General features: G+C 34.3%; 1 protein-coding gene across 1 annotated transcript in view; it reads right to left on the bottom strand.

Moving 5' to 3' along the window:
• LOC129271867 (complement factor H-like) overlaps positions 1–12,561 on the bottom strand; it is a 77,519-nt gene extending 64,958 nt beyond the window's left edge. Inside the window, exons 1-3 of the mRNA XM_054909124.2 lie at positions 12,119–12,561; positions 8,474–8,506; positions 3,756–3,938 (exon numbers count right to left, since the gene is read on the bottom strand). Coding sequence (XP_054765099.2) covers positions 3,756–3,938; positions 8,474–8,506; positions 12,119–12,242 — 340 coding nt within the window. The 5' untranslated portion in view covers positions 12,243–12,561. The remainder of the gene's footprint in view (positions 1–3,755; positions 3,939–8,473; positions 8,507–12,118) is intronic.
• Positions 12,562–16,965: the final 4,404 nt, after the last annotated feature.

The following is a 16,965-nucleotide window of genomic DNA, read 5'->3' as shown; positions in this document are numbered from 1 at the left end:
GACGGTACTGTACAGTCAAGGTCGAATAGACAAAAAAAGTGAAGGAGAAAATTGTTGGAGACGCCCGGACTCGAACCAGGGGTCTCCAGGTCCGAAGTCAAGTGCGTTACCGATATACCAAAACATTTCCCATAGCGATTAAACGTAAACGAGAAATGGAATTCTCAAATCCCACGTTGCAAGTGAAATATGAGCATGATCTCGGAATCTGATCGAAAAATAAAGGGCACATTTGTGATAGCTTATTGTCTCATGCAGCTACAACATACTCAAAGCTCAGCGTAAACAAAGATAAAACGACGGAGATATTGCTCGCGAAAGACGAAAATGTAGAATCCAGTTTTGAGAAAAAGTCATGTCCCATAGAGAATACACGCAAAATGTGAAAAATTGACATGCCTCCTTTAATCGCAAAAATACGCCATGATGCCTTTGTCAAAATGAAATATCGTGGTGACTACATTTGTAGAGAATATTCTAAGGTAGAACATATCAAAATTTGAAAGAAAATTGATCAACATTTGCAGAGATACAATCAATTGTCCAAAAATCTGCTGACGTCATAATATGAAAATTTAAAGTTTGAGTTCGGAGGCCATTATGATGATGTCATGAGCTAATTGAGGGTCAAATGAAACATGAAATCATATCTCCGATTCATACTCTATCAAAATATGAAAACAAACTTGGGGTCACCTTGCATCCTAAAGCGCTACAATGGATTTTGTACAGGCATGTTTTTGCCCATGTATGCTATGTATTACAAAAGCTCGCGCGCACGGTAATTATCTTAAACGGACGCTCATTCCGTTATTAATGGGCAGAAAAAGTTGAAAAAGGTATCAAAATGCTTGAAAAAATGTGCCTAATATGATGACAGAAAAAAAATTGGCGATTCTATGTTGGAAGATGCAATTACGCGCGAAAACGCGCGCGCATGTGCGTGCGCGCGTTTTTTTGCAAAATGCTTAAAATGGCCTGAAACGTATGGAAAATTAATTAAGAACGAATTTGAGCATTTTAAAATTTTAATGCGCGCGTACGTGCGCGTCGAGGTGCGCGCGCGCAATTTGATGAAATTTTTAGTTGACCGTTGACCTGAAGTTGATGTATACCAAATATAGTTGATTTTTGATGACTCGTTATCGAGATATGATAATGACCTGATTTTTACAAAATGGCGCCTGGATGACGTCACGATGACCTAATGACCTTGAAAAAAGGAGGGCACACTACCGAAAGCTTAGAATCTCAGCTACATCATACCAAAAGCTCAGGGATAACTTACAAGAAAAAATGGAGATATAGCTCACGAAATAGAGGAATGTAGAATCTAGTTTTGAGAAAAAGTCATGTCCCATAGAGATTACACGTAAAATGAGGAAAAATGACATGCCTCTTTTCATCGCAATTTTACACCATGATGCGTTTTTCAAAATGAAAATTCATGCTAACTGACGAGAAAGAGTACATTCTAAACCAAAACATATTGAAATCTGGGCGACAAATGATCAATATTCACGGAGTTATGATCAAATTTGCATAAATTTGATGACGTCATTTTTGAAAAAATGAAATTTTCAGTTTAAGCGCAATTTTGATGACGTCATGATCAAATTGAGGGACAATGGTGACATGAAATCAAATTTACAACTCATACTCTATCGATATATGAAAAAAAAATTGGGGGTCAACGGACTATTTAAAGAGCTACAGTGAATTTTTAATAGGTATGTTTTTGCCCATATATGGCCTATAGTAAGAGCTCGCGCGCACACGTGCTGCAAAGTTTAACGGGTGTTAATTTCGTTATTAATGGTCGTAGAAGGTTGATCAAGGTATCAAATTGCTCAGAATTATATTATCAATGCAAGGATATAAAAAAAACGGCGTTTCTACGTTGCGTTGAAGGCGTTACGCGCGGAAACGCGCGCGCATACCTGTGCGTGCGCAAATTTTTGAAATGCTTAAAATGACCTGAAACGTACTTTACTTTGGTCAAAAGGTGATTTTGAGCATTTTAAAAATTTGACGAGCGCGTACGCGCGCGTCGTGACCTCCAGGTGACCTTTGATGACATGACCTGTTGACCCTTAACCTGAAATTGATGTGATGTTAATTTGATTGATTTTTGATAATTGATAATGGAGATATGATCGACAATGTGATTTTACAAAATGGCGCCTGGATGACGTCATCATGACCTGATGACCTTGAAAAAGTTGATTTTACTTGAAATCATAGAGCTTCATGACTGACAGAAATTTGAAGGAAATTGACCATGTCGATTTCGAGTGAACGTGTGTACAAAAAAGTGTACGGAAGAAATAAAAATAAATAAATAAATAAAGAAAGAAAATTCTGGCGAAATCAATAGGTGATCTGTCGTTGACAGACCACCTAAAAATGTAGCTTACACTACCACATTGGAGAATTTCAAGTTCAGTGTTGAATTTTTGGTGTTGGTGTTTTTTTTTACACGATTATAACACCAAACATAAAGTGAAGATGGTCCTGAAAAGTCACTCACTACATGCACTAGTTGTTGAGATGTCAATAATGTGATCTGAATCAGTTTTACAAACTCTGCGTATGTTTTGGAGCTAGGGGTAGCAATCCAAATTTCAACACAAACACCATGGCCAAAAAACCGGACTTGAAATCACCCAATGCAATAATAGAAATAATAATAATTATATTACGTAACGTTCGTATAAGTCTTCAGAAGAGAGCATTTCCCCGGTGTCAGGCAGTAAAAACTCACGCAATGGAATTCAAAGCAATCAAAATTATCGTTATATCTTCACTGTAAAGTATTGTTAAGGCACCGATAGTGGAAGTTTTCATCATCCCAAAGATAGAGAGTTTCTTACATGATGTTACCATTCCTTTACCATAGAAAGGCATGGATCCTCCGACATAATGGGCGATATTCCCGGACAAATCATGCAGCCTAATTACCATGGCTTTAGCAGAGCAGCTATTACGCCGTGTAAAGGAGTAAATTCCTGCCAGGTACCCATTTACCTCACCTGGGTTGAGAGCAGCTCAAGGTGGGTAAATTTCTTTTTAAAAGAAATTTCGCAATGGCATTTATTAAAACTGAACAGTATTTTTTTTCCTCCAGGGGGAGGGTGGGGGGGGGGGGTACTTCTCTACTGTTTATCCAATGATGTTGATAAAACAGCAGTAATGATAGAAACATTTATTTTTTCCTTCAAGTCTGCGTATGTGCATTTTACAGTATAATGAATGTAAAGTAAAGCCTTTTCGCCGCTTTGTGTACAAAAAGATGGGATTTCGTTTTTTAAAACCTTTGCAAACACACCTATTATCTGATTAGAGTCTTATTTTTATTATTTTTATTCTCCATTCATTCATTTCATGCTTCTTCTTCTTATTACTATTATCACATTGCTGTTATTATAAAAAAAAAAGATATCATTATTAATAATAGTGTTATTGATATTATTATTTACATTATCGTTATTATTTTTATCATGATTATTATCACAATTATTATTTCTCTAGATGTTTTCCCCGATGTATGTATCTGGTTTATCTTTATTATCTAGTGTGCGCGCGTGTATGTGTGTAATGTATCAAACATCTCTGGCCGGTAAATTATTCGGTTTCATCATAATTGGAAATACCACACCACAAAATTTTACTTGTGTTGATACTTTAAAAAAATTCTCAGCATAATCGAAAAAATAATAAGCATTTAAAAAGTAAAAATATGAGATTATCTTTACCTTCGCACGTTGGTTGCTGCGGTGTTTCCCAATATCCATTGAAGCATTCTCCAATATCTGTTACTCCGAATAGGTATCCACTACAAGTGACGTTCACAGATGAACCTTCATCATAGCATGTCTGGTTGGGGGAAAAAGTTACTGTTCCACCGCCTAATACGTCAGGTGGTGGGCAGAGGGTTCCTGAAAATAAAACCGACAATGGTTCAATGATTAGAGAATTGCTAAGAAGTCAAGTCTATGTGTGTTTTTTATCACTTATTTATTCCATTGTGGTAAAAATATGTTCACAGAATTATTACAAACAATGTGCGTAAAAATATCAAATGTAAACAATGATGGATAAAGAATGATCTTTTACAAAATAAATGGAAAAGGAGAACCTTTGGAAAAACCTGGTTGGCTTTGCAAAATAAAAGTTCTCACGAAAATATATAATTTATATTAATATTTTAGAACATAGATTATACATCAGAAAGTTAAAGGAAAAAAAAAAGAACATTAGAGACAAACGAAACAATGAACAATATAACAAGAAGAAAACGGGTGAGTGAATTATCATCGATACTTTGAATACAAATGAAGCTTAAGTCATTTTTTTTAAGTTGAACTGGATTTTAATAAACGCATAGTTCATGGTAATTTGTTCCAAATTATTGGTAGTGTATTTCGTACGGATTATTTTAAAGAGATGTTTTTACTTTCCATAAATGAAATGAGTTACGGAGTCTAGTTTCATGTTCTGATCTGATATGATGTGTCCTTGAAGAAACTGCCTGCTTATATTTATACATTTCCACTATTCTGGAAGCTTCTATTATTGTCTTTAAAAAGAACATTGTCCTTCTTTCTATAGCAGTCTCATTCTCGAAGACTCTTGAATGACCTCAGTGAAATTAACAATATTAACATAGCTAATCCCTGCTTGCAGTCTCTATTGTATAACAGTCTCTATCGTCTATTGTCCATTGTAAATTACAAAAAGACCAGACATTGTAGTGCCTCATTTAATATGTGTGCCTAACAAAACTTAACTGAGACATTCTGGAATATTCTTATTATGCAATGAACCTCCTTAGAGAAAAAAATAACTACATGGATGAATGTAATTTCTCTTACTATTCCGTAATGATATAATTTTGACAAAAGTATTGAATGGTCTACTATATTGAACGCTTTTAATAAATATATACAGATTCTAATGCAAAAATTATTGTCTCAATTGCTATTGTCACTTTGCCCTGCAAATTAATCAAACCATGTGTGGTTGAGTGATTAAGTTTGAATCCAAATTGACAATCTGAGAGTATTATACGTTTTGTAAGAAAATCATAGACTCGATTTTGAACATATTTTGAATATAATTTTGATATACAGGGCAGCAAAGATATGAGTAGATAATTTTGAAACAAATGACAATCGTCTTTTTTAAAAACAGGGATAATCTTTGCTATTTCAAGTTTGCTTGGAAATGTACCGGTTAACAATGATATGTTATATGTATAAATCAAAGGTTTAGCAATAGCATAAGTAATGTTTATATTATACAGGTGGCAAGATCTCAGATCCAAGATCTTTCCATCTGACCATCTCCTCCACTTCATTCATTCTTTTCTGTATAGACTTTTCAACTAGCTGTATGAAACCTTCATTCTGTAGAATGTCCTTGATGATGTCCTGCACTAGAATAGGGTTGCTAGGCTCCTTAAATTTAGCCCTAGCTACAGGTGCTGCAATTATTGTTCTGATAAGTAAGGGCCTTTTCACACGTAAAATCTTGAATTATCATTGTATTGATGATTGCAATTCGTCTTTAGAATCATCGGACCTTTTACACGGAAAGTTCGTACCGTAATTTGATTAGCATTCATGATTTTAATTTGGTTTCACATGTGCTAAAAATTCGTCATATGTCTTATTTTTCACTGGAATCATTCAAATTACGATTTTTTTACCATGTGAAAGGGCGGTTGGAGACATCGTTGACTTGATGAATCTAATATCAGCTGGAGTTAGATGTTTATCTTAAAGAAACCATGTGCTAATTGCATAATCACATACCGATGCTTGCGAGGAATGTCCATCCAATGTCATGAATGTTTAGGTTGTAAATAAATAAAGCACACATGTATCAACGTCTATGAACTCCAGAAGAGATGCATCGTGTTTTTAATCACATGGGACTGAAGTTAATCAAGTTATATACAATTAAAGCCAAAATTTTACATACACCCATGGAATTCAGTGAGATTTGTTCGCTTGTCATGCATCGTAAAATTTACTATATTTTCGGAAATATAAATACTACCATGACGAATTTGGTATCAAATGAAATCGAGCGTATTAAGCTCTATCATATGATTGAGTGGTCGCTGGGATTAAACTGTATTTCAGGTGGAATTTTCTTTGAAGAAAAAAAGGAACATTCGTGCCAAATGTATTCTATGTTTGTTATTATATTTTCAAACATTCTTTCATAGAAATCTATGATTTAAAACATTTTCTATCATATGTCACCCCTGAACAAAAAAGTGTAAATGTTTTTGTTGAGAAGCACTAGCACAAATATGATTTTTTTTGTCAAGTTTTTATTTGTAATTTGTCTAAAATATGAAGATTTTTTGGGGAAAATTTCATCTTAATATTTTTCAGCTACTGATGACAAAGCAATGTGATTAAGGGGCATGGCATACTCATTTGTTTGATATCGAATTCGTCATGCATGATAGCATAAATATTTTTCAAGATACAGTGAATTTTATGTTTGGCAAGTGTCAACTTTTCTTTGAATTTCCTGGGTGTATGTTGTTATGTATAAGAAGAATTGTAAAAGAGCTTACATGTAAATTCATTCATTTAGTTATTTTTTTCTAAGGAAGTTCATTGCATAATAAGAATTTTCCAGAACGCCTCAATTAAGCTTTGTTAAATGAGGCTGAGTAATGTGTGATATATCTGAAAAGTACAATGGCAGACAATAGAGACTGCTAGACAAAAGAAACTGCTAGCAGGGACAAGGGACACTAGGACTAGCTATGTTGTTTATATTGTTAATTTTACTGAGGTCTGGAGTCTCCTAGAAATAGGATTGCTCTAGAAAGAAGGAGAAAGTTAATTTTAAAGACAATACTAGAAGCTTCCAGAATAGTGGAAATTTATAGATATAATAAGCTGGCAGTTTCTTCAAGGTCATCATCATATCAGATCAGAACTCGGAGTTTCACACCAGACTTTCTGTCAGAGCACAGTTTATTTCCAACTGGAATACAACATTTATCTTTTGTGGAATTATTTGCACACCATCAATCAACTGTTTGCAGTTATTTTGAGAAAAAAATCTCAGTTCACATCGAGATCATCGACCTGTTCTAAAGAACATGTTGTCAACCCATTGATTGCTGACATTGACTGTTTATCATCATCAACTTCGTCTTGTCTTCACGGACATTTCAGCTCGCTACAGTGACTCTAATCATCGATCGCATTGCAACATCAATTTCACCATCACCAGCATTGTGAACTTTCATTTAAGGAATCTTCGCCAGCCAAATTTGGACATTATTTGGATTTAATACTGGAATATACATTTGTAGACTATAACCAGACCTGATTCTTCAAGATATGTAAGATAACTCAGTATTTTGTTTTATTATTTTGTCATTTGTTGTATGTAAATAAATAAGAAAGAAGAAGATACTTTAATAACTAAAATTCTTTTGATCATTTGTTTAATTATTTGTTGCAGTATCGTAACAATGTAAACTTCTGGCCTCAACTGTAAATCAGCAGAAATCCAATATGAAAAAGTCACCTAAATACTGCTCTAGAAGATGCATTCTACTTCAAATTACTTCCTGGAGGGTTTCAGTTTATATGAAGAAATATTTACATGGTAAACATAATCAAATATGATATCTAAAAGGTTGAATTTATCGAGCAATTCATAGCAATAAACAAAGTAATCTATGTCCATAAACTGAATAAAATATTTTGTTTGTTTGACCTGATACCGTAAAAAAAAAAAAATCGCATTTTGTACTTCGATACTCTACTACACATACGACTACAGCTACGTCTGCTATAATAACTATACTTCTACTACTACTACTACTACTACTACTACTACTACTACTACACAAACTACTTCTGCTTCTACTAAGTATACTTCTACTACTACTACTACTTCTTCTACTATTACTACTACCACTACTACTACTACTACTTCTATTTTAACATTGATGATGACAATGATATTGGTAATATTAGCAATCTAAGGATAACACTAATAATAATAACTTTTATAATGATAATAAAAATAATAACAATAAGAATACATATTATATTAATAATAGTGATAATGATAATAATAAGAATAATAATACTAATAATGATACTAACAATCCTAGTTTTTAATCGACTATTGCATTGTCGTATTATCATTATAATTATTATCATAATCATCAGTATTGTTATCGTTATCATCATTTCATCATTTTTTATATTTATATTTTTACTTATCATAATCATTACTATCATGAGAAACTATAATCATTGGCATTATTAGATTCTCAAACTAACTGTAGAGATCCGGGCTGTCATGTCGGACGGATACAAGCGCTTTATAATAACACAGTATCATTATCATCAATTTCTAATTGAGTGCATTTTGACTTTGAATAGCAATAATGATAGCACCAATGATTGGTGTTGTTACTTACCACATGTTTGCCCTGTCGCTGTAAGGACCAGTCCTGTTACACGGTGTGTAAAACAAGCGAAAATTTATTTTAGAAAAATAAAGAAAGGTTTCTTATCTTATTTTGCCGTTACCTCTTCGGATAAAGTATTATTAATATTTCATATTCATTATGTCATTTTTTTTCTAAAGAAGCAAAGGTTTAACAAATGAGACAAATATTTTTTTTTTCTTCGAAGAGGCCACATTTTAAAAAATCAAACTCAACCTCTCTTCCAAAACATTTTTTATTATAGTTTCTTACTCTAGGAGGAACATTTTGAAGAAACCTAATATAATCCATTAAACTACAAGAGTTACCATGGTTACTGACTGGGAAGATAACACAATCAGCTCTCATATTTTACGAAGACATGAAACAGAACCTTTTCAACGAAATTATGCAAAACTTTCAAAACTCCTTTTGATAATCCCTGGCAAATTTTGATGAAATTTATTCATTTTGTTCATCTTATTTTATTCTATCTGTTCAAATTTTGTAGTTTTCAATCTCGAGCAGGCCTGTCCCATAAAGTCTGTTTTCTTGCACAATTGGCAATTTTTATATGAAACTGGAAATGGGCAGTGAGTAGTAAAAACAAGGGCTCTCAGGAATAAAAAAGAAGATTCAGTAAGAAACTGTAAGGATAACTTGTCCAAAAAAACTACAAATTATAAGGTAAATAGTGTGTATTGTAGAAAGGACATAATGTCGCACATCGTTGAACATAAATTTGTTTCCTTTGCTCTAAACTCTAAAAAAAGAATCCCGAATTAAAAGTTACTTTTATCTTAGAGGAATATCAAATACAATGGAGACTGAAACAAAAACTCAAGGGCAAAGTAGGACGATATGAATTGCAATTCATCTAATGTTATTGATAACCAACCGTCATTATCGTATCTATCAGTGTAATCATAAGTAAAAGTTATTTGCATGATCGGGGAGGTACAAGTACTGGCGGTAGCAGCGGTGGCCCCTTCTGCTACTATTTTTGCTAAGTCTACATCTATTCTACTTAACTGTACAGCGCGTCCCAAAAAAATGTCCCTCTGATACGAGGCTGAATAACTTCCAAAATTGAAAATCATTCTCAATTAAATGTGTAGATATAGAAAGCTGATCTCATGTTCTAACTTATATAAAATTTATTTGGTCTCGCTTCAGTGGTTTTGAATACACAGTCTATAACAGTGGCGCTTTTCAGCCCATTTCAAGTTTACATGCATGCAGCACTGCTGTATGTTCTGCACTTTCGAGCATTGGCGGCGGAAGCCAAACATTTAAGGGAGGGACCACCAAAAAAATAAAAAAAAAGGTTATCAATAAAAAATTTTAGGGGGGGACGCAAGAAACAAAATTGACAAGGTTATCAACAATAAATTTAGAGGGGGATCGTCCCCCACCTCAAATTTAGGGGGGACACGTCCCCCCCCCACTTCCGCCGCCTGTGCTTTCGAGCATATCAACTTCCGCCGCCTATGCTTTCGAGCATATCAACTCCCACTGATCTTTCTTACCAGGGAATTCCCTGATCTGACCAAAGATATCTCCATGATCTAACCAGCCTCATCAAATCACAACATTGAGCATGTTCAAAAGGGCAACAACAGTGTTTGACAGTTAATTTCATGATCGATAATGAGAGATGCACAAATATGGAGACAACAGGTCATGTCTGTTTCACGATTAAGTCAAAGAATATTGCATTCCAGTTTTTATTGTCTCACCTGCATAGCAGAGTGAGACTATAGGCGCCGCTTTTCCGACGGCGACGGCGGCGGCGGCGGCGGCGACGGCGGCGTCAACACCAAATCTTAACCTGAGGTTAAGTTTTTGAAATGACAGCATAACTTAGAAAGTATATGGACCTAGTTCATGAAACTTGGCCATAAGGTTAATCAAGTATTACTGAACATCCTGCCTGAGTTTCATGTCACATGACCAAGGTCAAAGGTCATTTAGGGTCAATGAACTTAGACCATGTTGGGGGAATCAACATCAAAATCTTAACCTAAGGTTAAGTTTTTGAAATGTCATCATAACTTAGAAAATATATGGACCTAGTTCATGAAACTTATACATAAGGTTAATCAAGTATCACTGAACATCCTGCATGAGTTTCACATCACATGACCAAGGTCAAAGGTCATTTAGGGTCAATGAACTTTGGCCGAATTGGGGGTATCTGTTGAATTACCATCATAACTTTGAAAGTTTATGGATCTGATTCATGAAACTTGGACATAATAGTAATCAAGTATTACTGAACATCCTGTGCAAGTTTCAGGTCACATGATCAAGGTCAAAGGTCATTTAGGGTCAATGAACTTTGGCCAAATTGGGGTATTTGTTGAATTACAGCCATAAATTTGAAAGTGTGTTGGTCTAGTTCATAAAACTTGGACATAATAGTAATCAAGTATCACTGAACATCCTGTGCGAGTTTCAGGTCACATGATCAAGGTCAAAGGTCATGTAAGGTCAAAGAATTTTGGCCACGTTGGGGGTATTTGTTGAATTGCCATCATATCTCTATAAGTGTCTTGGTCTAGTTCATAAAACGTGGAAATAAGAGTAACCAAGTATCACTGAACATCTTGTGCGAGTTATAGTAGTTTTCAAAATCAGCACTGCTGCTATATTGAATCGCGTGATGCAGGTGAGACGGCCAGAGGCATTCCACTTGTTACTTTTTTTTTTACTTAATAAGCTACTGAGGTCAAGTTAATTCAATGCGACCTTTTAAATGAAAAAAGTACTTTTTTTTCACCGGTAAAGTTCCCTATCGTAAAGTGTAACTTGTAGATTCCCCTTCATTGTTTAGCTTTTTTTACCCATCCGTCATTCACAATTTCGTTCAAGTTGGTGCACTGATTCCCCTTAATCATCAACCAAACTTCAGTTTTTATGTTTCTTGTCCTTCTGAACATGCCCAAGTTTATGATTTGAGGAGTGTAATTGGATTAGGGAAGTGTCCATGCTCAGATCCTGGATGTAAAAATGAGGGTTAACATGCCATAGACAATACAGAAATACATCAATGCTGCAAACTTGGAATGGGCTAAAATGCACCACTGTTACGTAACAGAGTGTATATTCAAAACCACTGAAACGAGACCAATGAAATTTTCATGGAAGTTAGATTATGAAATGAACTTTCCACTCCTGTACATTTAATTGAGAATACTACCACATTTTGGAATTAATTCGGCCCTCTGTCAGAGGGACATTTTTTTGGGACTCGCTGTATAGTACTGCTATTACTGTTACGTCTTAACGTAATTTCTGTTTTGTTATTACTACTTTATTTGCGTGATTTTTGTTTTGCTTTGTTTGTTTCAATGAATATAGGCCTGATTAAAGCCCAATGACGAACTGCCGAAAGCTCGCCCAATAAATACGATCAGAAAGCTACGTCTTGCGTCTATGCCTCCATATGTACGTCTACCCATTTAACATGATGCGCGTCACCACACGTTTTGTGAAGGGCCTACTATATATATGTATATATATATATATATATATACACCCTCATACAAATCCACAAGGCCAAGGTAATATGAACTACATGTAGGTCTCCCCTTTAATACGTAGTATTAGATAACAAAAGATATAAGTGCTTACCTGAAAGGAATAAAACTGTCGTGGTTAGGCTGAGTTTTGAACCCCAAAGGCTCATGCTTACGGCCTCCCTGGCTTCCCACTTAGGCACACGATCTCCGCTACTACACCATTTCCACATCCACATTTCCACGTCCGATATCGTTATTCCGAAGAACAGTCCGCAACGAAAAACCTTTTGCCCCGACCATACAGAAATAACAAGATAGTGGTTCCTCCAATACTGACAAATGCACAAAGAATTTACAGTTGACTATTGCGAAATTCTAAAACTTGCGTCCGCGTTAAGTACTTTTCTTATCAGGGCACATTGATTTATAACAGTCTTCCTTTTCATGTCCAAACTTTCCTTACATTTCAATTTCTCAAAAGAGAGTGCAAACAACTTCGCCACAACGGGCCACACCACACATTTTAAGACCTTTTAAACAAGTAATTTTTAAACTGGAAACAGCCAACATTCCCACAATGAGGGGGGGGGGGGGGGGGGGTCTGTGCAGTCAGAGAATTTTCTTTGCTAATTTTATCTGTGCTAATAAATTGTAGTATTATGTAATTGTTCGTATCTCAGTTTATTTCATACCACTATCATGATAATTATCGCCAATTTCATTTTAGTTTAATGTAGTTTGCAATTGTATTGTTTTATCTAGATAATTATATGTATTGTTAATTTGATATGTATATATGCTTTTGAATTTCATTTCTTTTACATTGCATGTGGTTTTTCTTTTTAATTAATTCTGTAATTGTTATCACTGTACCATGATTGTTATATGTATCTTTTTTATGTACAGGGCTCTCTCGAAAAGCAGATTTTACGTACTAAAGAGACAATCCTGTCTAAAGTAAACAGAAATAAATGAATAAATAAGAAATTAAGCAGAATCGACACGTTCCAGATTAATTTTGTTGTTGGCAATACAGATATCTTGAATTCTTTGCGTAAAGAATAATAATATAAACAAACACCCAATAACTTGGATTTTCCTTTCGCAGGCGCCTGTAATGGGACGAATGAAGCATTCAAAATAGCTACCCGATAACAATTATTGATTATTGTTTACTTTGTAATTAACTTCTTTTGAGTAGTCTTTGACCCGAAACACCCATCATGGTTGTATATTTACTTAAGATAAGCACATCCCGTTGAAATAGTTAACATTCTTGAACATCGGTCGGTCTTGGCGACAGATAAAGAAAAGAGGTTCTGAATATACAGCGATTAAAAGTGTACGTGGACATGACGAAACTAATACAATTTTCGGGATAATTCTTTAATTTAATTACTTTGAATAATTGTAATAATGATACTAATTCTGTTATAATAATGCTCTAAAGACATCGTCACAAGGAAATTTTAGATTATCATTACCCGTTCATCAGATTACTCAGCCTTGCACGTGAACAGTAGCGTACGCAGGATTTTTAAAAGGGGGGGTTCAAGCTGAATGAAATGTTGACAAAAAAAGGTCTTTACCACCAATTTTACGTCGTTTCCTACCCCCTTCCAAAAAAAAAATTGGCAAGCAAAAAAAAAGAAGAAAAAAAAAGTTTCAGCACAAATTTTACGTCGTTTCTTCGTACCTCAAAAATTGGAAAAGCAAACATTTTTTAGGGGGGGTTTGAATGTTTAGGGGGGTGGATTATACAAAAAACACCCCCTGCGTACGCCACTGCACGTGTACCATTAACAGGTATGAACGTTGTCCACGTTGGGAGCATTCCAGCCAGTCGACAAGCGAAATGCTCAAAATGATAAGTAAATTTAATGTCTTTCGCAATCTCAGTACACATCACTTTCTATCAAAAACCTTAAAGGGGAAGTTCACCATCAATGAAGAAAAGTTTGTTGTAAAAATAGCAGAAAAAAAGTAATAAAAATATTGGTGAAGGTTTGAGGAACATCCATTAAAGATTAAAAAAGTTATTAGAGCTTTAAGTTTTTGACGCCATAAACGAGCAGCTGCCCCATATGTTATGTCATATAAAATGCATAAAATGCATAAATTTCATTTTTTAATGGTTCGTGATGACTTATTTTAGTTTTCTTTTTGGGAACGGGTGTGAAATGATTTGTCTATTGTTATAATAAAAGTAAATTAAAAATGCATTTTCACTTTTCTTCGAAAATGACATTTCATTGATGTTTTTTACCATATGATATGTAGGAAAGCTGCTGGCATGTGACGTCACAAATCGAAAAAGTGAAATTCTAATACATTTTGTAATCTCTGATGGATTTTCCTCAAACCTTCGCCAATATTTTTATTATTTTTTCTGCTATTTTTACAATAAACTTTTTGTCGGGGTGAACTTCGCATTTAATGGAGAGAATTGAAGTATAAAGTCACACCTTGCCAAGAAAGTTAAAGGTCGCGTCCACCCAAGAAAAACGTTGATTTGAAAATATAGAGAAATCCGACAAGCATAACGCTAAAAATTTCATCAAAATCGGTTGTAAAATAAGAAAGTTATGATATTTTAAAGTTTCACTTATTTTTTCACAAAACAGTTATATGCACAACTCGGTGACGTGCAAATGAGAGAGTCGATGATGTCCATCACTCACTATATCTTTCGATTTTTATTGTTTGAATAATACAATATTTCAGTTCTTACAGATTTGACACTAAGGACCAATTTTACTGAAACATAAAATACCGCATGTTTAGGGAAGAATAAAACTTTGTTTCAAAGAACAATGAGGAGAAAATTAGTATATTTAATATTTCATGTAATAAAATACAAAAGAAATAGTGAGTGGATGAATTCATCGTTCTCCTCATTTGCATACCGACCAGGATGTACCATGCCTCGGATGTACATAATTATAACTGTTTTGTGAAATTAAGCGAAACTTTAAAATGTCATAACTTTTGTATTTTACATCCGATTTTTTATGAAATCTTTAGTGTTATGCTTGTTGGATTTTTCTCCTTTTATTCAAATCAACTTTTATTTGGGGGTGGACTTGTCCTTTCAGTGCCGCAATCTGATCCTACGACACACTTCTACAATTCTAGACCGACCTCTCATTTCAATCCAGACCTTGTTTTGTTAAACTTTTTTTCAGTTCCTGAAAATCACCCCTTTTCTTAGGCTCGGTGTAAAAATGGCAGAGGTAAAAATGGCAGAGGTAAAAATGGCAAAGGTAAAAATGGCAGAGGTAAAAATGGCAAAGGTATAAATGGCAAAGGTAAATATGGCAGAGGTAAAAATGGCAAAGGTAAAAATGGCAAAGGTAAAAATGACAGAGGTAAAAATGGCACAGGAAAAAATGGCACAGGTAATAATGGCAAAGGTAAAAATGATAGAGGTATAAATGGTCAGCTTTAAACCCCCATGCCAAAAAACCCAAAAGCCCCTCCATGTACAGTAGATTAAATATGAAAGGTTCTGAGAAGAAATTTGGAATTATGTTTGACTAATGGAAAGGGTAACATTTTCAAATGATGCTGTAGATCTTCTGCACCAAATTGATAACACTTGAGTTGGTATTTCTTATTTTTTCCTGGACTTACATGCACGGTCTTCTCATGTGAAATCGCTCTTCTAATATTCAAATTCGAAGCACACTTTGGATCCCAAGTATTATACTTCATTCATTACAGGGGAAATTAACACTGACATAAAGATTATTGTAGAAATAGCAGAAAATAATTAAAATGATACTGGTGGAGGTTTTAGGGAATCCATCAAAGATTTAAAAAGCTGTTAGAATTTTACATTTTAACGGTGACGTCATTTGCGAGCAGTTTTTCCCGCATATGGTGTAATAAAAATATCAATAAATTGTCGAATTTCAAAAAAAAAAATGAAAATGGCTTTTATTGTAACATATAAATCATTTCACATCCGCGCCTGAAAGATTTTTTTTAGCAATCATGAACCACTGATTAAAATATTGAAAAGTATACATTTTGGTGCATTAAATACGGGGCAGCTGCTAGTATATGACGTCACAGATCATAAAAACTCAAACTTCTAATAACTATCTTAATCTTTGATGGGCTTGCCGCAAACTTTCACCAATATATTTTTCTGCTAATTTTACAGTAAACCATTTGTCAGGGTGAATTTCCCCTTCAAAACAGGTCGATAGAATGGTACCTAAGAAACACCTAAAAATTCAAATCCCTGATTCGCTACACATTTCAAAATTAATGCGGTAACCGTTACCATAGAAACTAGATTAGGAACCTGACATCCACTTGGACTAGGTGCAATGAGGTATTGCTCTGAAAAACTGAACACTAGTTGCTATTATTATATCATTTACATTAAACTATATACGTATCATATCAATATCTATTCGGATCCATTATAATGTTGAAATATGAAAAATTGCTTTTATTGCAGAACGTTTTGTTATTTTTCTGTTATCCAAGTTATGCCAGTGGTTCAAAGAAATCCCGAACTTGTCTATTTCAGTGTGTTAATGGTAGCGCACAATGGTCTTTACATTAAAATTTGTTGGTTATGTATGGGATGAAGTGCTGTTCTACTATACGAACTGGCCAAGATAAATACTTTCATCAATCACTAATTGAAATTATTTTGGCATGAAATAGTTTGAGTTTGATCATATCAACGATAAAGTATAGACCTAAAATGATGACAGAAAAATCCATATAATATCTAATCAGTTCATAATACTCCTTTCGTCGAGAGGAGTCCATTCAAGTTCAATAACTATGACTGATATTAACCGAAAAGGTTCAGTTTTTTTCCTTGTTGATGTAGCATATCATGATCTTTACCTCTGCCATTTTTACCTCTGCCATATTTACCTCTGCCATTATTACCACTGCCATTTTTACCTCAGTCTGCCATTTTTACCTCTGCCA

Source organism: Lytechinus pictus, chromosome 11 (genome assembly GCF_037042905.1).
Source record: "Lytechinus pictus isolate F3 Inbred chromosome 11, Lp3.0, whole genome shotgun sequence".
Taxonomy (NCBI): Eukaryota; Metazoa; Echinodermata; class Echinoidea; order Temnopleuroida; family Toxopneustidae; genus Lytechinus; species Lytechinus pictus.
The sequence above is the reverse complement of the archived record's forward strand: the minus strand, read 5'-3'. Positions and strand labels throughout refer to the sequence as shown.